The sequence below is a fragment of the Amaranthus tricolor genome, chromosome 6, assembly GCF_026212465.1.
Source record: "Amaranthus tricolor cultivar Red isolate AtriRed21 chromosome 6, ASM2621246v1, whole genome shotgun sequence".
Classification (NCBI taxonomy): domain Eukaryota; kingdom Viridiplantae; phylum Streptophyta; class Magnoliopsida; order Caryophyllales; family Amaranthaceae; genus Amaranthus; species Amaranthus tricolor.
The window spans coordinates 19,729,555-19,755,467 of record NC_080052.1 but is presented as its reverse complement, the minus strand read 5'-3'; the positions used below and the strand labels follow the sequence as shown (position 1 = coordinate 19,755,467).

The 25,913-nt window shown below is 35.1% G+C and overlaps 2 protein-coding genes across 3 annotated transcripts in view; both read left to right on the top strand.

Moving 5' to 3' along the window:
- The window catches only part of LOC130814806 (oxysterol-binding protein-related protein 4B-like), a 988,965-nt gene that overhangs the window by 233,029 nt on the left and 730,023 nt on the right, over positions 1-25,913 (top strand). The window lies entirely within an intron of this gene.
- On the top strand, positions 11,019-12,605 carry LOC130815657 (uncharacterized). Its single transcript, XM_057682146.1, has 3 exons — positions 11,019-11,150; positions 11,276-11,356; positions 11,406-12,605. Exons 1-3 carry the CDS (start codon positions 11,019-11,021, stop codon positions 12,603-12,605), a joined length of 1,413 nt encoding a protein of 470 aa, XP_057538129.1.

The following is a 25,913-nucleotide window of genomic DNA, read 5'->3' as shown; positions in this document are numbered from 1 at the left end:
CGCTTAGAATAGTTATAGAGAATGAGAGTGTTAGTAGGAGGCGGGGACCACCCCCTTTATTTATTTAAGATTTGGATTATGTCTTACTTGGAGTTAGAATGACTCCTTTATAGGTGAATTTCATATTTTGTTGAGTGGCTTAGTGGGTTTCGGTGTGCTGCTATCCGAGGGCGCTCATTAATAGTCGAAAGTGGGAGTTATTCCCATCTGATAAAGTATTAGATTATGATTAGCTGGCGTGACTCAACTGGATTATGTCCGGTTGATTTAGTAGTCCCCTAGGTGAGATCCGACGGGATCACCGTAAGGGGGGTATGAGCATGCTTTTGTCATTGGGCGCCGGGCGGCCGATACCGCCCCTTGACCGAGGTGTTACCATGCGGGTCTTGCAAATCCTAATATGGTGGCCTCTTTACTGGTTTAGTACCCCAGTGTGTTAGTTTTCCCCAAAGGTAGGACTCGAGAGGGTTAGCTGGAGGGGGCATGAGCTCATACTTTGCCATGGGCGCCGGATGGCCGATAATGCCCTTGGCTATGTCACTATGCCAAGACGTAGAGAAAAGATCCACTGATAGAAAGTTATTCAGTGATAGAAAGTTTATTAATTGATTGAAAGTTATTTAATGATAGAAGGTTCATTCTTTGATAGAAAGATTACACATTGATAGAACGTTTACTCATTGATAGAATATCTACTCCTTGATAGAATAGTTTATGCTAGTGAGAAGTGTGCCTAAGTTAAGTTACCTCAAGGATATTACAGACTATTATCACACTTACCTTAAGATAGACAAGCTCTACAAGGTCATGTGTTAGGTATTCTGTTAATGCCTTGGTTAAGTTGATACTATGCGTGTTTTGCAAGAGTTTATGTTTTGAAAAGAGGAGCGAGAAGACCTGCATTCTACCCAAGAACACATGGTTCGGGTTGGAAAGAACGTAATGAGATCAAGAAGTATAACTGGACGATAAACGGTTACTATTTGTGCTTGTGTCTTAGGAAATCATCTTATGTTGTTGTATAACAAAATGTTATCTAGTAGTTGGCCTTATTATATTTGATGGTAGTTACTGACGTGTACGTGTTTGTGTTTATGTTTGATTGTTGATGACCTTTTATGATTGTCCTGCTATGACATATTGGTTTTTGGTCTAATGTCGAGCAGCAGGAGGATCATAGACAGGCGTAGCAGGTATTGGAGCTTCTTTTGCATTGCATTGGGGGAGAGTGATGAGGGTGAAGCATAACCTGTGTCATACCATTATCTTTCTATTTTGTAGCTCGTGTTATCCTTTGTAAACTTTGGTTGTATATGTTTTGTTATGTGGCTTTGTGTCCTCTCTTGTATATTTGTATTTTCGTTGCGTAGTTTATAACTCTGTATGGTTTTAAGGAGTTAAGTCACTTTAAAACGCAAGCGTCGACACTAGAATCACGATCCATGCTTGGCATGTTGACTTGAGAAGCCGGCGACGAATCATTTCGCCGTGGTGTGAGATTTGAAAGGCAATGATGCCTTAGATTATGTTTAATGTTTTTATTGTGCTAATTGCTCTACCACATTTTCGATTTTAGGGAGAGATGCTGCCGAATTTTCCACTGTCATTTTAGAAGTTTATTATTATTTTATTTATTTCATTTTAATGTAACACCCGAATTTCCTCCCGCCCTTTACGGTTTTTGTTTCGTACAAGGGGTCGGAAATTCAGGGGTGTTACAATTACACGCTTATTTTTAAGTTGAAACTTATCTTATTTCGTGCATTTTTTTGATAAATTAGTTTATTGATTTCAATTTTTGTATTTATTTGTGTGTTTGATTCAATTTCAATTTTAGTCTTTTGTTTAGGGGCCCATTTGGGATTTTCTTGTATATTTAGTCTGCATGTTTTAAGTTGTGTTTATCGGATTAGTTCAAATTAAAGAACTTTAATTCAAGTCCACCTATTTTGGTAATTGTATAGTACTTTCAAGTCTATGATTGATTGGATGATTCATTTAGGTCCAATCAGATTAGGTTAGAATTATAAGTTATTATACTTATTTTGATGAATCAAGTAACAACGAATTTGGCCAAACAAAAGGGGGGACATAACCCGATATGTACTCCTAGCTTTCATATTCAGATGAATGTGTAATAAACTAAAAATAAAATGGGTCATAACTAGGCAACTAGCCATCTTAAATGCTCAATTGGTTGATCAAAGTGATCCAATGAGTTAAGGTACTCATCCCGTTTTATTTTTTTATTTTTTTCGTTACATTTGTAATATTTCATATTAAAAAAAATTTTAATATAAATATTTATGAATATTCTGTGTCCTATAGAATTACCCTAAGTATGGAGTAAATATCAAAAACAATTGTAAAAATGGCAAAAAAATTATGTTTTATAGGAACACGTGAGAAATATTTGAATGAGAAAAAAAAAAGAAAAATAAATATATGGGTAATGGCCAAAGGCTAAATTAAGACAAACTCTAATGCTATGCTATGAGACGAAGGGAGTGTAAGAGTTAAAAATAACAGAATTTCTCTTATTTTTAATCATATCAATACAATATAATTATTTTCTTATTTTCTTACTAACAATGCATGTGTGTTGTTGCAAATTCTTGGCAATGGGAGTAGGTTTTAGGTGGTCCTCAATTGAATTAGATTTGGCGGAATTTACAAGTGAATCAAACAACAAAGTTGGGAGCAAAAGCTTTTGGTTGAATGCTCCACTCCAAAAGTAAACTCCCTTGTCCTTTATAAACTGTGCGTAAGAGTAATACTATTAACGCCAACTATAAAAGTGCTGGAATTATCAATAGAGTGAGTATCTGACAAATTTATGGTGGCCTGGCTTCAACCCCACATTATCAGAATCAGTTATGAGTAAAAAAAAAGCAGGAGTAATGCCATCAAACTAACTCGATAATGCCAAACACAAGGACACTTTGTCATTTACTATTTACTAGTAGTGGTAGTGATCATTCTGGTTATCAAGTTGATTTCAAATTAAGAGTTTTGAGCCGATTTAAAATTGGGTTTTACGTCCATATTGTATTTTACATAATTGTAAATCACTTTGAAGTCGAGTCAATTCAGGTTTAATTACAAGATCGGGTAAATTTCAGGTAGTCGGGTATGTTTTGAGCATCTCTGCTTACTAGTGTACTACTCTGTTCCCTCAAGATTGTTACTGATAATGACATCTTCCCTCACAAGTCACAACCTAGTAATTTCAAAAGGATGGAGGTACAAGAGTACTGTTCAACAACAATACCATCTTCATCACATTCATTAATTTAGATCTTATACAGCAACACAAATGGGAATCTACTCAATCTAGTTTACTGTTACACCAGTGAACATTTCTGAAACTATTCCCCACAATATTAAACACCACTACTCGGATAATAACTCCTCATTGATATTGTATGCCCCAGATGCATGGATTTGTATTCACTGTTGTCTACCCAATGCGAGGTCATGCCATGTATCTCCGTTCGCTACGGGGGTTTCTTCATCTGTTAATAATGCAGTAATAAAAAACATTAGTATATACCAAGGAAGTGAAAGTGAACTGAAAAACTCTTGTTTTTATAAAATGTGATTGGATTGAATCCAAGTTTTCCACTTTTTGTTTCTGAGGTCAGTAAAACGATGTCAATTTCTAAGGAAAAATTGTGTTTTAGGATGCCACATTTTCCTTCCCGTCTCTTCCTCTGTCCTCTCCCAAATACCCTCTTTTCTTTTTTGATCATTCTATAAGAAAAATGAAGCTTGGGAAACTAATTCTACTGAAATATACTTTACCAGAGAATGCAAAATTTAGTTCAAAATTCGCCAGCCAACTGCAGCATAATGCTTTGAGTAAATATAGGTTTAGTAAAAACTAAATTCCGGTATCTAGCTTGCAGAAATCAAATTAGTTTACAATTTAGCAGAAAAAAGAAGGGTGCATCTTTTAATCATCATATCTAATTCTTTGGTATAATTCCTACCTAGCTACCACTCTCCAAAAAAGGACTGTATATATATACAAAACAAAGGACTAAAAGAGTAGTCATGATTCAACAGAAGGAATCCCAACCAAAAAAGCATTCTTATGAGCAGGAAGCATGATTATGTTTATCGAGCAATACCCATAGCAATCCTGGTAAACAAATCCTTAGCTCACCCCAAGAATCAAGAGGGCGCAGTTGCTCTCCTATTGGAGCACGAGCTAATCATGTGCCTAAGTGCATCCAAGTTCCAACTGCAAGAAGAACAAAATTGGTTTGCCCGTTCCAAGCAGTTGAACTTTTGAAAGGCTACACACATATACTTGAAACATTCAATCAGCGCACGCCCTACACCACACACTCATAAACACCTCTAATTGTTGAATGTCTGAAAAGTTTTTCGGCGAATCTGCCAATCTCATTTTTTTTACAACCCAAAAAGTGTTCATCTGCAAGTTAAACTTAGAGAGCACTTATACTTAATTTTCTTTTTGAGTTCACGGTTCGCCCAAAATAGGTCAAAAACTAAACCAGAACTGATCATGGCTCAAAAATTGCACACAACTCCCATTCCAATTTCATTAGATGCACTCTTATCCTGTTTCATGTTACCGTTTGCTCAGGCCAAAGCAAATTTTGATTCATATAGTAAATTCTAATTGTCCAGTATTATAAATCGATTTCTTTGAGTTAATTACTTATCGGAGTCCCATACACTGCAAAGGACAACATTCGCAATCTGTAATCATCCCAATCATCAAAAATCTACATTCTACAGCTACATGAGTAAGATAGTAATGCTGTAATCCAAAAATCATACTTCTCCAGTAATTCTCTCCATCCAAATGCACCATACCATACAATACAAGGCAAGAAACTAATAACCAAAAATCCTATTGCACAAGTTAGTGTGAACCAGGCAAGCTAAAGTTTATTAGAATGTTTTTATTATACAGATTATCAAGATTATCCATAACAACTTTAAGGCCCAAACAAACAAATTTGGATTGACCTAATACAAAGTCAGCTATTAAATTTTAAAACTAACAATAAAAAACTGACTAGCGTAAATTCAATATGGAAAAATTGTTATCTCACTATCTCAAAACCAATGATCCTCACTATAACTAAGACTATTCTTAGTTCATAACCAAAAGAAGAAAAAAAAGATCTCTCAAATTGTAATATAGAAAACTAAATTATATAAACTGAAAAGAAACTCACAAAAAGTCAAGGAAGTACAAGGTTTATAAATCCATTCCTTCCAAAAGTCAAAAGAATCACAAAAAATGGCCGGCAAGCCCCCAGAAAACTCCGGCGTGGCTACGCTCCTCCCCAGTCAGTTGCCCATCAACTTCTTTTCTTGCCGGTATTTTCTTCCTGCTCTGTTGACGCCTCCCTTGCCGCCGTCAACTCCAACAATCCCTATTTTTTTTTAACATTTGTTTCCTCCTTTTTTTTCCTCTTCTTTTTTCCTCCTAGGCCGCCGACAACCTGGACCACCACCCGATCCACAACATGCCTGACCCACATTCTCCCACTCTCTCTGACTACCGGTCTTACGTCCACCGTATCACCTACTCCCAGCTCACTGGGATACAAACAACCACTCTTCTTTTTCTTTTTTACTTTGTCCTTTTTGTTGTATGTCTAATTTGTTCCTCTTTTATTCGTTATTTTCTTTTTATCTCTTGTTTTCTGTTTTTCTTTTTCTTTCTTTCATTTTGCAGTAAAAACATCTTACAGGTTCTGCTCAACTCCTTTTCACTCTCCATTGTTGTCGAGTACTCTGCTTTGTTTTTCAAATCTTGAATGTGTTCTCTTTCTTCCCTTTCAGTGTTTTCGTGGTATACAATTACCATTGGTTCATCCTTCATTCCTTCATGGAGGATGAGAAGTGAAAACCCTTTGTACTTGCATTCATGTTCCGACAGTTCTGACTCAACATGTTCATTGCAAAATTCACAAATTTCTTTTCCCTATTTTTCATAAATCTCATTCATAGAGGTCGGTTTGAATGAGTGAAAGACATTTTCTTGGAAAGCCCTTCTGCACATCTCCAATGGTGAAATTTCAGTCCCAAAACCCCCAAAATATGCATCTAGGTAAGTTTCTTGAGCATTTTCTGGACTTATGACATCTCCGGCGATATTCCGGTCACCGGAATCGTACCGCTCTGATACCATGTTTGCTATGGACCGGAAAAGCAAACTAATGCAGTAAATTGAGAATAAAATGACAAAAAGAGAAATATATTATTGATTGGATGATAAGAGAAAGATTACAACCCTAAAAGCATAACAAGGAACGATAGATCAAGCTATTCGAGATGCTTGAGGTCTCCCATTAAGTATAAAACTCACCCACAATGTGTTTACTAATTTTCTTGATGCTAATGAGCCTTTAATTGCCCTTATTTATAAGAAAGCTACCACTTAAAACTAACTTATTCCCCAAGTTACCACTACAAGGTAATTACTTAATTACCCCTTCGTAAACCAATTATACCCAAATATCAGATCATTGCAGTACAACTAAAATATTGGTGAAGGCATCTACATCTTGTAAGGTCAACCACAAATGCCTTCCATATATGGATTGTATAAGCCTTAAATAAATTTAAAGCTCTAGACTTAATCAAAACATTTATAACATTGCAAGAGTGTACAATGCTTAATTTCTAGGGATAACATTACAAGAGCGTACAATGCTCAACTTCATGAGAGGAATGCCAATTCATTCAACAAATAATCTTTAAATGAAACTGAAATAGAGAGCAAAAGCCCAATTTTTCATACATTTCCTAACTTCATAATCATATAATTATCATTGACCATTTCTCAAGTATTAAGTAAGTTAGCTCAACACTATGTTAGTGAAATATGCAGAAAAGGTAAGGAAAACAAATTATGAGAGGCAACAAAGAAGCACACTCCTCTGTATGGGGCGCACGCCCATAGTGTAAAAACAAGGTTGCATCGCATTGTACCGGCCGCGTTGTAAAGATTTTCAAAACAAACGAACAAAATATTTCCAACGTTGGGAAGGTGTAAAATAATCGCATTTTTAGCCGTATGAGTGATATCTTATGATTCGACCGACATTTAGACGTTACGTTAACCACATAACTCCCGTTACCGCAACACCGTTACGTTATCGCGATTACGACCACTGCCGCATTTTTACATTATGGCACCCTCAAGGGCCTGACCAAGTCATAACTCATAAGACATGATGCCTTTGCGTATGTTCTCATTTCATGGGTTATTCTTTGTGCTCGACTTCCACTGTAACAGATTCGGGAAGTGCGAGAAAAGTTATGCTTGCTTTGGGAATAGAAATATCCCCAGAGGGCATTGCAAACTGAAAGGGGAGGTATTAACCTCACTCAAGGATCACAAAATAAGGTTTAAGTGAAGGGATGAGAGGAGCTACTTAGGGAGTGTACTTGAGCAAGAAAGGTAGGTCACTGATGAGACTTTGGTCCACTAAACAAGGTAGCACATAAGTGGGTATTTACAAGGAAACAAGGGTCAACAAAATGGGGCAGCAGTAGCCCATAGCACAGCAGCAGCAGCAGAAACGAACAAAAAGGAAGGTAGAAGGTCCTGCTCGACCATGGCTCGACCATGCATGGGTCGAGCGGACAGCAGGTGTCCTGTTCTGAGTTCTTTCTTGCTTGACTTTGCTTTTCATGTATGCTATAGTCTCCAATGCTCTTAACACTTGATCCTAGGACTGATTTCTTCCTCATCCATCTTTCACATGTGAAGATTTTATTACCAATAGTACAATGCACTATTGATTCCCATAACCAATCACCAAAATGAGATGAGTCCTCATCTAATCTACACAAATGCATATGATTAATTTTCTTAATTATATTCTTCATTACTTGGTGAACATAAGTCACCCATAATCCTATCACAAACTTCCCCCTAAACCAAAATAGCATTCCTAATTCTAAGCTCTCCAGCTCTTTTATTCTCTAGCTAATTATTTCAGATTGTCATTCTGGTTTCAACATTTTCGAGGTTTTTTCATTTAGCTCATTCTAGTGCTAAGTGTGACTAGTTCTCTCTTTGCATCTCTAGGGCTTATTTCACGAACATCTCAAGCACCAAGTGGGGAGAAATATATCTTAAGAAAAGTGGGGAATGTCACGCATCTGATTCTTTTATCTATACTATTGTACTTTAAATATTGCAAACACAGTGGGGTAGGGAGAGACGAAAGGAGCATCAGATTATCAATAAAGTTCATTATTTCGTGAATTTTGTGTCCAAATCCCCTTATGCTATGTCTAGGAATGCAGATTTCATTTGAAAATGTGGATTTGACTCAAATTTAGTATTTGGCAAATAAAAAAATTTTAAATTTGGATTTGAATCAAATCCACCAATGTTTTAAAAGTAAATATAGATAAGGGCTTGAGAATGACTTCCCTAACCTTGTCAATCTCCGATTCTTCTTTAATGAATTCATAATTCAAATCTACAATTTGAAATGAAATGTTTGTTCCCAAACACAACCTTAATGAATTCATAATTGAAATCTACAATTTAAAATGAAATGCTTATTACCAAACATAACCTAACATTTTTCCATTTACTCTAAGAACTAGCGTATTTCAGTCCTTCTTATCCAGAAACAAAACTCTAACCAAGAACATAATTCTTAGCCAACAATATGAAACGAGACTTACTGGGATCATCAGCATCTTCAATGCGAGCAATGGCCGCGGGTGGTAAGACAATCTCTAAAACAATTCGACAAAATTCAGTAACACATTCAAATTAAGTGTGGATCAAAAGAATAAATTGGGAAGGGTGGTTGGTTTACCTTCATCAGGAAGAGTATCGCTCATCCATTCTTCATCAACTATATCAATCAAAATCCCTAAGCCAAACACTTCCGCCATTTTCTTCTATTACTCTAATCAGAAATCCTTTCAATTTTTCAAATCAAATAGGATTTTTTACTCTTTTAACTATAGTATAAATACAACTTGAAGGTTTTAAATTTCAAAAATTTAAAGGAAAAATTATCCTGAATAATACGAACTTTCACTGATTTTCCTACAATAATACGAATTTTCAATTAACCATGAACAATACGAACTTTGATACATATTTCCCGCTGGCATACCAGTTTACCTGTTACCGGTAAACTTGCATATTTCCTTTAAAATCCTTTTTTTTTTGCTGATGAAATTTAGTAAACAAACAGAACCTCAGCAACCGATGAACCTTAGTAACGAAACAGAGCTCATCTTCCTCACGCATAGCATTCCACATTCATCTTCCTCACGCAGCGAAAATTAGGGCTTGTTCTTCAATCATCTTCTTCTCATTCATGGTAAGTTAATTCTTCTCAATTGCAATATAAATTCCTAATTTTGTTTTAATACCAAAAATTAGGGCTTGTATCCATTTAAGCGAAAATGAATGAAATTTTTTGTCCATTTACTCGAAAATGGATGGATTTTTGTATCTATTTTGTTAATCCATACATGATTATTGTTTGATGTTGATTAAAAACGTTTATGCCTTTGAAAATGGATGTAATTTAGTGTTTTTTTGCTTGTTTTTAGGCTAATTTGAATGAATCAATTACTTTGAAGTTTTGGTATGATGGGGTATTAGAAAAAGGAGTTGTGGGCTTTGAGTATGTGTATGGTATATGTAAAACCATCTCCATAGACCTAGATAAGATGTCATTTTTTGAGTTAGAAGGAATTGTAAAGGAGGATCTTGGGGTAAAACATGAGTTTTGTCTTTGGTATCAATTACCTAATGCTGTTAGCTTTTTGGAAGGGTTAAAGAGAGTTACCGATGATATTTGTGTTGGGAAAATGACTGAAATAGCTGTTGAAAATAGAGCATTATCTGTGTATGTAGTTAATGATAAGGATAATGAGATGTTGATTCTAGAAATATCAAAAAGTGGTACTAAAGGTAGTGAAGTTTTGTCCACTTTTGGGAATAGGAAAAAGTTGACTCCTAAGAGAGCATCTAAGGCAAAACAAGCCCTTAGTGAAAGTTCCGTACCTCTTGAATATGATTTTTCTGAAGATGAGCCACATTTTGGTATTAGTGCTGAGGTAAGTGATGAAGATGCATCTGAGGATGATGATTCTGATTATGAGCTATCGTATGAGGATGAAGATGAGGATGAAATTTCGGAGGAGCTTGTGCATAGTCAAGATTTCTCATTGTCATTCGAAGAAGTAGAGCAAGTGGGTGATTCTGTTTTGAAATTGGGTGAGTGTAGTAACACACAGGGTTTATCTGAGTATGAACATAGTAATGATGAATATGAGGATGCTACTACCGATTTTAGGAGGTTCAAATGGATTGTTGGGCAAGTTTTTAGCACCCCAGTTGAATTTAAGGAGGCGGTAAGGAAATATGCAATTCATCAGGGAAGGAATGTAAAGTTTTATTTGAGTGACAAGTCTAAATTGAATAAGCTTGGTGTAAGGTGTGTTGATGGTTGTCCCTTTAAGCTTTACGCCAGTTGGGATAAAAAAAGAGCTTCCTTTATTGTCAAGAAAGTTAATGGTGATCACACTTGTCAAAGAAACATGGATTCTAATCGACAATTCAAAGCTTCTTGGTGTGCAGAGCAGTTACTTGATTTATTCAAGTCAAAGCCACACATTCCTTCTGCAGAACTAGTTGATATTGTTAGGAAACAATTTCGAATTATCATTAGTAGGGGCTTTGCGTACAAGATTAAGTATGCTGCACATAGGAGGTTACATGGATCCATGAAACAACATTATCAGAAGCTCATGAGCTATGTTGGGGTTTTAGAACGAAGTAACCCTAATAGCCACTTCGTTGTTGTTACCGATCCAAGCACAAATCCACCCACATTTCAGAGGCTTTTTGTTTGCTTTGAAGGGATTAAAGATGGTTGGGTTGTGGGTGCAAGAAAATATTGTGCATTGATGGTTGTTTTCTTAAAACATTCTTGGGAGGAATGCTATTAAGTGCAGTTGGGAGAGACCCTAACGAGCAAATGTATCCATTGGCGTGGGCTGTTGTTGAGGGTGAAAACAATGAATCATGGCAATGGTTCATTTCTGAATTGAAGAAGTGTGTGCCTCATGATAATGGTAAAGACTGGATATTAATATCAGATGAACACCAGGTATACACCCTTCCTTACTGATTTAGCTATTTCGTCTTTAGTATACTGTGCTGGATTTAGCTGCATAGTAATATCATGATAACGAGCAAAAGTATGAACATTCTGTGATGTGAACCCCATATCAGAACATTCTGTATTCTGCATTGTACATGATAAACATGCTGCATTCTCCTGCATCTGCAATTCAGGATTATGCATCTGCATCTGCATTGTACCTACACATGAAAATGCATAATTCACTTATATCCTGTACAGAGCATTTTGAGGGCAGTCCAGCTGGAGCTTCCAAAAGCAGAACATAGGCATTGTGCTAGGCACATCTACGCAAATTGGAACAAGTCGTTCAAAGGACAAGAGTTGAAATTACTGTTTTGGAGATGTGTCAAAGCATACAACTTGGCTGATTTTGAGGAAGCAATTACGGAGATGGAGGATGTTAATCCGGTTGCTGTTGATGCCTTTAGGAAATGTGGTCCACACTTGTTTTGTAGATCTTTTGTCAAACTAGACGGCAAGTGTGATGTTATTTTGAGCAATATGGTAGAAACTTTTAATAATTACATCATGAATGCTAGATCCCATCATTTAATAGATATGCTTGAAGAAATTAGAACAATGCTAATGAAGAGGATGGCAAATAAAAAGGAAGAGGCATTGAAGAAGTGGAAGGGTTTGTTATGTCCCAAAGTACAAAAAATGTTAGACTCAGAGAAGCAAGAAGCAGTTAAGTGCACTGTCATTCCTTCAACATCAACGCGTTTCCAAGTAGCCTATTGTATGGATGTTTTAGAGGTTGATATTGAAAATAGAACTTGTACTTGCAAGAAATGGGATTTAAGAGGGATTCCATGTTGTCATGCAGTTGCATCTATTTTTTACTTGCACAAGGAGGTTGAGTCATTTGTTGATCAGTGCTACACTAGACAGGCTTATTTGAGAGCCTATGAAGGAAGCATCAATCCTTGTATTGGCGAGAGGTATTGGCCTAAAATTGACAAACCGATCGATCCTCCTCCAATTAAGATTGGTCCGGGTAGACCACGAAAAAACAGAATTAAGGATCCGCATGAAGATCCTAAAAAACCGGGAAAGCTCTCAAGACACGGGGTTCAAATGACATGTGGCATTTGCAATACGGTTGGACATAACAAAAGGAAATGTCCGGATAAGGGTAAAGCGGTTGAGCAACCACCTCCATTGAAAAGAAGAAGAGGAAGACCGAAAAAGATTGTTGATGTCGCAACGAACACACCAGAGTTATCCCATCACAACGTGTCTGCACAACCGAGTTCTTTAGGTAAAGGCAACAGGACAATTAGAGCAGGGGAAGGGAGTAGAGGGGGTAGGACTGGTAGTGCAAGCGGAAGGAGTGGTGTAAGTACTGCTAAAAGGGGAAAGCCTAAGAAGAACTCTTCTGAAATAATATCAACCCAAGCATCGACAACAAAGAATTGATGTTGTAATAATAAGTGTCATTTTGCTGCTCTTTTGGAAAACATAACTTTTTTGTATGTATCAAGTTACGATTATGGTATAATCTACGGATTAGAGCATTGTTCAAATTTTACATTTTCAAAAACATTTTAGCTCTTTTGTGTGTAAGAAATGCTTATGTATGTAAAGGTAATTATTGAAAATTATCAAAAACATTGGATTTTCAATACATAAAGTTCCATTACATGATCAAATTCTTATACTTAGCTTAACATAAATAAGAACAATATAAATAATACCCATGATGCAACAAGTACAAAACTTAACGCTTTTTGTGCGTTTACATATTCAACAACTTTCAATTTCAACATAGCTTCGCTTTCTTTCAACTTCGCATTCTTAGCCTTCAATTTCCTTATTTTGCCAATCAACATAGCTTTCTCTTCTTCCAAACAAGAAGAAATTTCACTTGTATACTCTACATCTTTTTCTCACTTAAAAAATTTGCAATCTTGTGCCTACATTTCAAACCAAATCATGAAACCCTAATTGATAAAGAAATTCAAAAATAACATAAAACAAATTAAAGCTACTGAAAAAAATAAACTTACTGGCCAAAATGCACATCTATAAAACCTCTCACCAACCCTTGTTCCTTTTTTGACTACTTGTAATTTAGCATGAACACTATGTTTACATAAAGGAATTCCTTTTGCAATTGAAGTTCTAGATTGAGATGATGACGGAGGAGAATACATGTTAAATATCAAATTACTTTAGAGATTATAATGAAAATGGAAAAAAAAATTTAGATGTTGGAAGAAGTAATTAAATTGGAAGAGGAGAGTGAGCAAATGAAGAAGATGAGCAAGTTTCAAATAAAGGCTGTCGAAATACCCAGCCTTCTGATGCAGCAAATGAGGAAGAAAAGCAGATTTTACCGTTTCTCCAGGTTAACAACCGGTCAGGTATGCCAGCGAGAAATATGTATCAAAGTTCGTATTATTCATGGTTAATTGAAAGTTCGTATTATTGTAGGAAAATCAGTGAAAGTTCGTATTATTCAGGGTAATTTTTCCAAATTTAAATTAGTAAGTAGAAGTTTTTTCTGGGAAATTCCGCCTGATAAATCTGAGGTTTGAGTTTTCCACATAGTAATCAAAATTTTTTAAAAAAATACGCGGTAATCCTGAGGTTTACCATGTTGTTTCACCGTGACCTTTTTTCACATAAAACGTTAGCAAACGTTAATTTCGAAGCTTTAAGGCTGTTGTACGCTTATTTATGTGACTTACCATTTTAAATGCCATTAATTTTAACCTTTTCTCCCAAAATATAAACCCCAACTCTACTATCTTTCATCCAAATCATTTTGTCCCCTAAATTCAAAGATGGTAGAGTTAGGATTTATATTTTGGGAGAAAAGGTTGAAATTGATGGCATTTGAAATGGTGAGTCGCATAAATAGGCGTACAACGGCCTTAAAGCTTCGTAATTAACGTTTGCTAACGTTTCATGTGCAAAAAGGCCACAATGGAACAATTTGGCAAACCACAGGGTTACCACGTGATTTTTTTTAAAAGTTTTGATTACAACGTGAAAAAACCAAAACCTCAGAATTACCATCTAAAATTTCCCTTTTTTTACTCTCACTTTAAAAATTCATTAATTTGGGCATGTTCTCTCCATCTAATATGAATATATGAATTAGGGCTTGATTTAGTTTGATTTAGTCAATTTGAATTATGGTCTAAATTAGTCTGGTTTGAGTTTGATCGCATCTAACATGGTATGATCTGATTAAAGTTTTTGTAATATTTTTATTATTTTATTATTGTCGTTATTGATTAATGAAAAGAACTTATTACCAAAAGAGACAAAAATACAACCAAAAGAGGATGAAGACAATTCATCTAGGGTGGACCCTTTTCTTACCCTAATTTAATTGAAAAGAAAAAATACTACACAATTTTGTAAGGGAAGGAGACAAACAATTTAGGATAGACCTCCTCTTATGCCCAAAAATGTAACAACCTGGGCTTACTTATTAACTAAGTAGTTAGGTAATTACGGGGTTTACTTAAGCCAAACAATCAAATCTTGAAATCATAACATCTAAAAGGTTTTATAAGGTCTAAAAACATAACTATGTTAACTACTTTTGAAATAATTTCTTTATTATAGTCTAAGTATAGAGCTTAACCTCTAATGTTACCAAGATCGCAAGGTTCGAAGTAACTTGATGAACCGATATAATTTTAATGACTTAACAATGTTAAAAGGAAATAAAACAATTCAAAAGAACACAAAGATTTAAGGAGGTTCACCCAATGATGGTGATGTGCTCGTTTTAGAGCACATCATCATAGTGTCGAGTCTCGCTATTTTATATTGGTTATATACATATTCTGCTCTATCTTACCTTGTTCCTGTCTCCGAGGTGTTTTAAGGTACTTTCTGGTATTTTCGGAGATTTCGAGGTCGAGTGGCGTATATTTGAGGCATAGACACCATGATCGAAGGTGAGACACGCATCCCGAAGCTTCTCCAAGCATTCCAAGTCATTCCCCAAGGGCCTCGCAAAGTTGGAAGTCATTCCGGCACCTCAAAGACACATTTCAAGGAAGAAACCAAGTCGTTCTACCTCCATTCGGGCTAATGGAGGCTTGCTCGAGCAAATGAAGGCCTTAGCTCTACTCTGAAGGTTCAAAAACCCACTAAAGAGGCCAAATACACCCTGATTCAGGCAAATGTAGCTTGATTCGGGCGAATGGTTCAAGGGCTTCACTGTTTGTGCTTGGAAGTTGCTGGAAACCCCGAATGGTGCCCCATTCGGTCGAATGAACCTATTTTTCGCGCATATTGAATTCTTTGCAAGCCTTGCCTCGTGGGTTATTTTAGGGCTTTTGTCCCCTTAGTTCCTAGGCTATATATATCCCCCTAATCTGAATGTAAACCCTATGCCTACTTCGAGAAACTCCCTCTCAACTTAGAACATCAATCTTTATGCTTTCCATTTCATTTCATGCCGTAGAATAGAGTTAAAGCTTTTCTTTATTGCTTTCATTTACATTCAAGCTTTGTATTTGGATTCCTTTTGTAAGTTTATTTCATCTTTATTACTTTCTTTTCTTACAAATACTTTCATTTAATGCTTTTATTGCTTTCTTTACATAAGTTGGAGTAGTTGCTTCATTTATTTCTTACTTGTTCTTCATTATTGCTTGCTATCATTTATTGCTTTCTCCTTTGTTTCTTGTTGGTGTATTTCTTGTTCTTTATACTTTCAATCATGTTCCTATTTACTTTCTTTGCCTTATTTAAGCACGTGTGAGTAGTTTCTTTAGGGGTTGTGGTTTGGTGAAACCGTAGGTTTGGGTTTTGTTCTTCGAGTGTTAGATTAGGGTTGAGGTTGTTGTTGATTGATTGATTGATTGATATTCAATTTGAATCTTGTCCTGCCACTCTTTAGGAGACATAGGGCGATTATGGGTCATTTGTGTGGCTCATAGGGTCACAAACTTTCCCTCGTTATCTAGAGTGTCTCGATTGATTACTGTTCAATCTCCTCTGACCTAACTCTCCATGAGTCCATAGAATCCAACCTAGGGTGGATCCCTACCATCCCTGTTTGTCTTCTATCATTTATCACTAATTTTATATTTGCTTGTTTATTGCTTTTTGTAGTTTAGTTCATACACCCTTACACCCTTTAACCTCCCTACATCAAGTCCTTTGTCTTGCTTGCCTTGTCCTCGTGGTTCGATCCCCGACTTACTGCTACGTTATTTGTAGTTGTATTAGGGTGTTATAAATATTGTTTGATCCGGGTCTAGTATTAACGACGTGCAAAAACCCTGCTATTAGATGGCTACGTCCTCCGTGGTGTGTAGTTACTTGCTTATATTATCACAATCAAGAATTACAACTCTTACAATGAAGTATTATAAATGATGTAAGAGAATAACAAAAGGCTATGTGTTTAGGCTTAGGGATTTGTATTTGATGTGTTTGGATGAGCAAATGAGCTCTCTATTTATAGGGGATATCACACTAATCAATATTTAATACATTAAAGATATGAATTAAAAACATTGAAATAGCTCCAAGGACTTGAAGAGTCAAAAACAGCATCATAGGAACGCCAGAAGGTTTGCTCAACCAAAGTAGAGGCTCGCTCGATCGAGGGGGCTACAGGAAGCTACTGGATACATTCTGTTTGTTCGCTCGACCGACCCATGAGCTCGCTCCGTCGAGCGACCATCAGTGGGCATTCTGACAGCTTTGCTCGACTAAGCATAGTAGAACATCTTTTCCACTTCTTCATTAAGACTTATAACTCACATGATTACACTACAAGAAAAGTCGATTTTAGCAACAAAAAAAGTTGTTGCCAAAAACCAGATTTCGTTGCTAAAAATGTTTTTTGCAACAAATTCTATTGTTGTGGGTACAATCGTAGCTAAAGGTTTTAGCAACGACTTTGGTGGTTGCAAAAGGTTGCCGTATTTTGCAACTAGTTTTATTGTTGCAAAAGACATGTCGTTGCAATTCCTACAATGTTTTGTTGTAACGAAAAAAAGTCGTTGTCAAATCTTCTGCATTTTTAGCTATAACTTTTATCGTTGTTAAATATTTGTTTTTCACAACAACATAAGTCGTTGCAATGCATGATAGTCTATCTTTTGCAACGACCTTACCGTAGGGAAAACAATCAAGTAAAATTTGTCATCACTGTTCTTAGCAACGACTATACCGTTGTAAAAAAAACACACATTTTTCCCAACGACTTTGTTATCTTATGAAACAACCTACAATCTATATATAAATTAGACAACTTTACCATCAAAAGAATTGGCATCATTTCTCCACTTATGATTCATTAGAAGCCAACGACGATGCCCTAAATAACTACCCTTATGCATCAACGAAATTTGTTTAGTTTCCTTATGACAACATGGACAAGCGTAATAACCTTTTGTAGACCATCCACACAAATCTTCATGTGCACGAAAGTCATTGCATGTCCACAGTAGTCTTTGATAGGTTTCAACACCAACCTCCCAAAGCTCCTTAACTCCTCAATAAGTGGTTGAAGGTAGACGTCTATATTAATTCTAAGACTTGTTGGACCAGGTATTAGTAAAGATAGCATAAATGAATAAGGTTTCATGCATAACCAAGGAGGAAAATTATAAGGGATAAGAACTATTGACCATACGCTATGTTGTGAATTATTGAAAGGCTGAAAGCCATCACAAGCTAGTCCAAGTATAACATTTCGCACCTCTTTAGCAAATTCACTATACTCTTCATCAAATGATTTTCATGCAAAGGAGTCAGATGGATGTCTCATTGTATCATCTATCGCACTTGCATTGTCATCCTCCAAAAACGTATCATCCTCCTCTTCCCCAGAAAGGGCATCATCATCTATGATCCTATCACAATCATTCACTCTATATGTTTTAGTAGCATCCCTTTCTTTGTGCCAACGCATGTCTTTAGATGTCTTTCTACACATGTACAACCTTTGTAGTCTAGGCTTCAATGGAAAATATCTTAGAACTTTTCTAGAAATCTTACCACTTTAGAAGAGCCTTCCTTTTCTTGTTTCCACCTTGATAAACCACAAGTAGGACACTCAATCAATTTTTCATGCTCTTTCTAATAAAGAATACAATCATTTTCACAAGCATCAATCTTATAATAATCAAGGCCCAAGTCTTTACTAAGTTTCTTAGCCTCGTAATAAGAAGTTGGAAGGTTAGCTCCATAGCCTTAACGTTCTAATTGGAGTAAACTATCAACAGAGTTATCACACCAATTATTCAAAACCTTTAAATGTAATAATTTAACAATATATGACAACTTAGACATTGTTGTGCCATGCATTTTTAATGGTTCTCATACTCCTCAACATTATTTAAAGCCTCTTCAACACTCCCAACATACATTCATAGCACCAACTCCACATGCATCTTACAACATTGTGAAACCACTATCAATGTCATTCGACTCATTAACATCATCCCCATCACAGATTCAACTAATTCTTGCCTGTGAAGTTCCCAAAAAGTGTACTTCTCATACATTCCTCTCTTAAGCAAGTCTAATCTTAAATCACATTTTGTTTTAAGAAATATATTGCTACAACTATGACAAGGACACCTAATAGTAGTACTCTCTCAATCATCTTCTCTTACTTTGGAAAGAGCAAAATTTAGAAACTCACCAACACCATTTACATAATCAATAGATGAACGATCCTTTACTTTGACCCATGCCTTATTCAAAATCATTTCTATATTTAATCTTTATAGTAATTAGGTTATATAGCATTCAATGATATCACCCCAAAACTTCTTATAATGTTGTTAACAATTAGTACAAGAACAAGAACAATTTAACAACTTGTAGAACAATTTAACTTCAAGTTGTTTGAAGAACAATTTAACAACAACAAGAACATTTAAAATTTTGAAACAAACACAAGAACAATTTAGCAACTTGAATAACAATTTAAAACCATGTGGCATTTTAACTTTAAGTTGTTTGAAGAACAATTTAACAATAAGAACAAGAACAAAGATTACCATTTTTTCAATTCATGCGTGACAAATCAACTTAGAAAATGTTTTCAATAAGTGACGATACCATCCACTTGAGATTGTAGATTTTCTACTATTCTTTTGACAGTGTTGAGAAAAGTACCCCAACTGTTGGATTTTGAAATGAACAAACATTTAAGTACTAAAGTTGATTGGACCATTGGCATCATGTATAGGCAAAAACTAGAACAATAGTGGCACAGATTATACATCATGGAAGATTATATATCATGAAATACAAAAACTAGAACATTTAAGTTGTTGGATTTTAAAATGAACAAACATTTAAGTACAGATTATATATCATGAACTACAAACACAAATACAATTTTATAATTATTGCACAGCATAAATTTAGGAAGTCCAACATGGAAGATGGAAAGGAAATGAAACGAGGTAGAAGATGGTACACGTTTATCATTATGTGATGTTTTGTTCCTCTTAAAAAAGTGGTAAGCTCTATAAGACTCAAAGTGAATCAAGAAATTCATAATTTGCTATATTACTAAATATTCTAAGCCATATAATGATAAGAGAACTGTGAATTCTTTAAATGGATGCACTTCATGTGTAAGTTTACTTACTTGATTAGGGACTACATAAAGTGTCACTGACTGTCTTAGAAAATTCCCACCAAGAAGAGCACACCTAATACTCCCACCACCATCCACTACCAACTCGTTCCATTCATAATCCTTATACTCTAATCAGGCCCAGACTAAAACGTTATCTTTGAAGACCTTAACGATGACGATGGGCCCGTGAAAGGCCCTAAAAAAATAAAATCTCATTTGAGTTAAACACAGACCCTAAACATAAACCGTAACAGTTTTTCCAATCAAATTACTCTCAAAATGCTCTAAATCGCATAAATTTCACAAAATCAATCACATAAATTTCACAAAGATTACCAGTTGTGGGTTTAATCTATAACCCAAAAATTGAAAGGATAAAAACAACCTAGAAATTCAAAGAACAAGAAACAAAAACAAGAACAAGAACAAGAACAAGAACAACCCATAAATTGAAAAACTATTTCTCTACAATCGTGAACCCAGAAATTCAAAGAAAAAAAAAAGCAAAAAAAACAAAAATTTACCAGCCATGGGTTTGATCGCTACGGCGTGGCAGCAAGAGTTCCGGTGTGCAGAAGGCGGCAGAAACTCCAGTGTGCAGAAGGAATGGGGTTTTACCAACCGTGGGTTTGTGAGGGAAATAGATTTTCACTTTGTTTGAGAGGGAATGGGATTTTGGGCTGATTTGAGAGGGAAATGAAAAGAAAAATGCGCGTTTTGAGACAAAGGGATTGGACTCGTTGCCAAAAATTATTAGTAAAAGGTTTGCTACCACTTTGTTATATCTGTATATTTAATTCTTTTTGCAATGATATATATAGTTATGAATTATTTATTTAGTTTTAACAATTAAATTTTTCGTTGCAAAAAAATAGGTTATACAGAAAAATTATTTTAAGTGGTGGGAAAGTTATTTTTTTCTTATGACAACAATTATTTATCAATAACAACAAATTTCGCAACAACTTGTATTTTTCACAACGAAAAAAAAATAGTCGTTACTAAAACTTATTGCTAAAAATGATTTTTCTTGTAGTGTTAAGTCCTACTTCATCTCCTTCATAACTCACGAATTAATCCATACTTTTAATCACCATCATAAATCACAAACATTAAGTTATCAACTTATTCACTCATTAAACAATCTCATAGGATTCCATCCCATTAATAACACATATAAATGCACATATCAATTGTGCACTAAAGTCACATTATTCTCAACAACTTTAAAATCCAAACAACTACTTCAAAGTCCAAACAGCTAAACCAAAAGGAAATCAAGATGAAAATGAAGGGAACTCAGAAGGAAGATAAATAACCAATAAAATGTTAGGTTTTTTTGGTAAGATCAGGAGTAAGGGGAGGACGTTAGATTTAAAAGGGAGGGAAATAATAGTGGGGTAATTAGGGTTAGTGAGGGTTAATTAGGTTAGACTAGTTAGGTAAATAAGGGTAATTTCGTAATCACACACGACAAAATAAGGACAATTTAGTAAGAAAAAAAAAACAATGTCAAAAAAGAAAATAGGACAACTAAAATAAATTTATTCAATAAAGAAATATGACAAGTAAAAAGAATAGGAGAGAGCATCAATCAACATAAGATCCATCTATTCTTATTAAAACAAATATATAATAAAGTAAATCTTAAAATCAACTAATTAAGTCATGGTTATAGAAACTTTAAATAAAAAATCAATATGTAATCAATATAATAAATAAGAAAACAAAGAGGATATATCTAACAAGAAAATAAGATTGCCATTAATGAAATTTGTTTAATTGAATATCTACCTTCCGATTCTTTTAAGGTGAGGAAGGGTGAAGAAGGGTGTAGGCTTGTTGCCGTTGGTTGTGCAATTATTTAGGTGAAAAAAAAAAAGGCATCATAAGTATATCCTATTTGTTATTAAAACTGTAGCAGGAGCGGCACTCTCGATACATAATTAACATTAATAATTATACTTAAGATAAATAATGCGGAAGTGTAAAACTCCGAACTGCTAAAAACCATTTGAACTAAAATCGTTCAAAACATAAGTAAAAAAATATCTTACAACTGAGAAAATATAAAATAAGGTTCACTTAAATACGATAAAAAAAAACATAAGTACAATATAGTCATCAAGTAAAATCATTGAAGCTAAGTCCTCGATAGAATAATTAAAGTTGCGGCCTGGATCGAAACCTGAGCTAAATTTTCCTGCAAAATACTGTCATTCATAATACGGATGACAGCCGATTAAATCGGTCAGCGATAAAGCCGAGTACAATTTTCTCAACAACCTTATGATGCAATAGTTAAATCATGCTTACAAAATAATCATCAAGCACAATATAGAAGGTTATTACTCATTATTGACCTTTACTAAGCCATTAAGCTACATTCTCAATACTTGCAGAAGTTCATTACTGCTACTAAATACTTGGTAACCTTAATGCTTATTTAATCAAGTTCAATTAAGCCTCATAGCTTTACCATCACCCTAACTGTGGTGGGAGTCGTCACTCCTCACAATACTGTTATGCTCGAGACTTCACAGGATGGGTTTTTCTCGGACCCCCTGTCTGACACCGCATTTTACGTGCCGGCTAACACGGACGCCGGGATTTTACATGCCGGTCCATGGTTCGACATTACCTTACTATCAGAGTCATACAATCAATATCATGCAATATCAAACAAGACTCTAAACCGAAATAGTTTACATTCTTATAAGTCAAACTGGCACTAGTCAAAATTTTGACAATTCTACCCTTTTAATAGAAACAAATTACTAGTATCTAATAAATTAATATTAATTAAATAACAAATTTTCGTAGCTATACTAAGATTCCTGAGGCTAAACTAAGTCATTTTTATGTCATAAATAATCATAAAAGTCAAGAGTAATATTAATAACGTATTTTATCAAATAATCAGTAAAATAGTAAAACGGATCTATCATAACTAAAAAAAAACATAATCCGACAAGTTATTAAATGTCCAAAATCTAAATGAAATGAGTTTTCGAGAAAAACAACGCTAAGCATTTTAACAAATTTGTTTGACTATTTTACCAATAAACCGATTAAAAATTTATCAAAACACCAAGATGATATGGAATCATTTTAAAGACATAAGTTTATTTAACTAGTAAAATTCATATATATCTATATTATCATATTAATCAAAAATTTCCATATATATGACTTTTTTTTCGAGTGTCCCAAAAAATATTATTGTTTTGACGAAAATATCACTAAACTGGATATGACTTTAATATTACCATGTAAAGTTTAAATGACTAAAATAAAATCATGTTGATCATGCTTTTATATTATCAAGTAACCATAAATAAATATCACATAACGAGAGAGTTAAGAAAATGTGTACCATTTTCCTCCAAAGGTGGTGTTAAACCAAGTAAGAGAATAATAATAGGAAAATAAGAACTTAAAGAAATAAGCTCCAAAAGAGAAAGTGTTCAAGGCTCCAAGCTTCAAAGAAGTAGATCTTCAATTACCCAAAAAGAAAATGATATCCAAGCTCCAAAAGATAATACTTGACTTTTCAAAAGTTGATGATTATTGGCTTAAGAAGTGATAAGATCAAGCTCCATCTTCATTTGATTCTTCAACAAATAAAAAGGGTATAAAATTAGTAAGATGTTAATGAAGTGAAGATATAAGAAAGAATGGTAGAAAGATTTGATGATGGGGTGCAAGTGATCTCATGGCTAAGGAGGGGTATTTATAATGGATTTTGGGCAACTTTTTAGTTCATAAGATTGTATGAAAAAGAAGGTTAACTTGTGTAAGTGATTTAGAGTGTGTAAGTGAACGTGTAAGAGTTGGAGTGTGTAAGTGGATGTGTAAGAGTTTGGAGTGTAGAAGAAGGTTGACTTGTGTAAGGAAATGGTGATAGCTTATGTAAGTGATGAACATTATGGATTGATGTAGAAAGGATTTTGGTTCATCAAATTTTTGTTCTAGTTTATACTAGTGAAATGTTTTAGATTAATGGGAAAGTATGATTAAGGTTTGATTATGAAAATATGATAGTTTACTTAGAAAATTTTGGTAAAACTATACTTAAAGTTAATAAGAAAAATACAGTTAATTTTTAGGTATAAAATAATTAAATCAAAGTTGTAAGGTTAAAATGATAAGTAGTAAAGTTAGTTTAAGGAAACGAAATTAAAACCTAATGTTTTAATAAAACCGTAAATATAATATTAAAATTTACTTTTCGTAGTATAAAATAATAAAATAATATTTTAGTGCTTATAAAGAAATTTAAGAATATATATATATTTTTAAGTTTAATATTTGGAAGAAATTACAAAATCGGAATAAGGTTTAGGAATTAAAGGTGATTTGAATTAGATTGCCAAAGGATTAGGAATTCGAAACAAAATTTCGGAATAATTAATCGGAAGATTAAGATTAAGATATTTGAGCCTGTTACAACTCTTTCCCCCTTTAGATAGTTTCGTCCCGAAACTAGGACTTACCAAAAAGGTTAGGATAACGCTCTCTCATGTCGACCTCTTTTTCCCAAGTCGCCTCTTCAACCCCGTGGTTTGACCACAAAACCTTGACCAATGGAATCCTCGAATTTCTCAACTCTTTTACTCGGGTATCTAAGATTCTGATTGGTCGTTCCTCATACACCAAAGACTCTTCAATCAAAAGCAGCTCGTGAGCTAGAACATGAGACGGATCATGAACATACTTCCTCAACTGTGAAACATGGAACACATTATGAACTTTTGCTAAACTTGGAGGTAAAGCCAACTCATAAGAAACTTCCCCGACTCTCCTTAGGATCTCAAAAGGTCCAATAAATTTTGGACTCAACTTTCCTCGAACTCCAAAACGTTGGACACCCCTTGTAGGTGAAACCTTTAGGAAAACCTTGTCGCCAACCTCAAATTGCAACATCTTTCGATGATTATCAGCATAACTCTTTTGTCGGCTCTGTGCTGCTCTCATGTTCTGTTGAACAATCTTCAGAGCATCAATGGATTCCTGAATCACATCTGGACCTTCGGGAATGGTCCTATCCATCAAATCCCAACACAAAGGTACTCGGCACTTCCTTCCATAAAGAGCTTCATACGGTTCCATCCTTATACTAGATTGGAAACTGTTGTTGTAGGCGAACTCCACCATCGGTAATTTATCTTCCCAAGAACCCTCAAAGTCCAACACAAAACATCTCAAAAGATCCTCTAAAGTCTGAATAGTTCTCTCAGTCTGACCATCAGTCGCAGGATGAAAAGCAGTACTCAAGCACAACTTACTCCCAAAAGCTTCCTGCAACTTTTCCCAAAACCTCGATAAAAACTTCGGATTCCTATCCGAAACAATAGTCCTCGGAACACCATGAAGTCTGACAATCTCTCGGACATAGGCATCTGCTAATTGCTTAGCCCCCCAAGTATTCTTCATCGGCACAAATCTAGGGACCTTGGTCAATCTGTCAACAATGACCCAAATAACATCATTCTCTTGCTGGGTCCTTAGTAGCCCTACCACAAAGTCCATAGAAATCGAGTCCCACTTTCAATCTGGGACAGGCAAGGGTTCAAGCAACCCTAAACTCTTTTGTCTCTCGAACTTTACCCTCTGGCAGACTAGGCACTTAGACACAAAATCAGAGACATCTTTCCTTAGACCTTTCCACCAAAATATCTCTCTTATCTCCTCAATCATCTTATCTCTACCTGGATGCAAATGAAATAAACTTTGATGACCTTCCTTCAGAATCTCATTCTTCAATTCAAATTGATTTGGAACACACAATCTACCGTTCATCCTCAACTCTCCTCTTTCTCCTAACTCAAAAGCATCAGTCTCATTTTCCTCAACTCTATGGATCAACTCAACAATCTCTGGATCCTCAAGTTGTGCCTCAATTATACGATCAAACAAAGTGGGTTGTATAGTCATTACTCCCAAATACTGACCAACCTTGTGTCGACTACAAATCTCTAATCCCAAACTCTGCATCTCACGATACAACTCCCATGGTACAGACATAATGGCATTCACAGACACTCTCGGTCTCCTACTCAAGGCATCAGCTACCTTATTCGCTTTTCCAGGGTGGTACACAATTTCAAGATCATAATCCTTAATAACCTCAAGCCACCGCC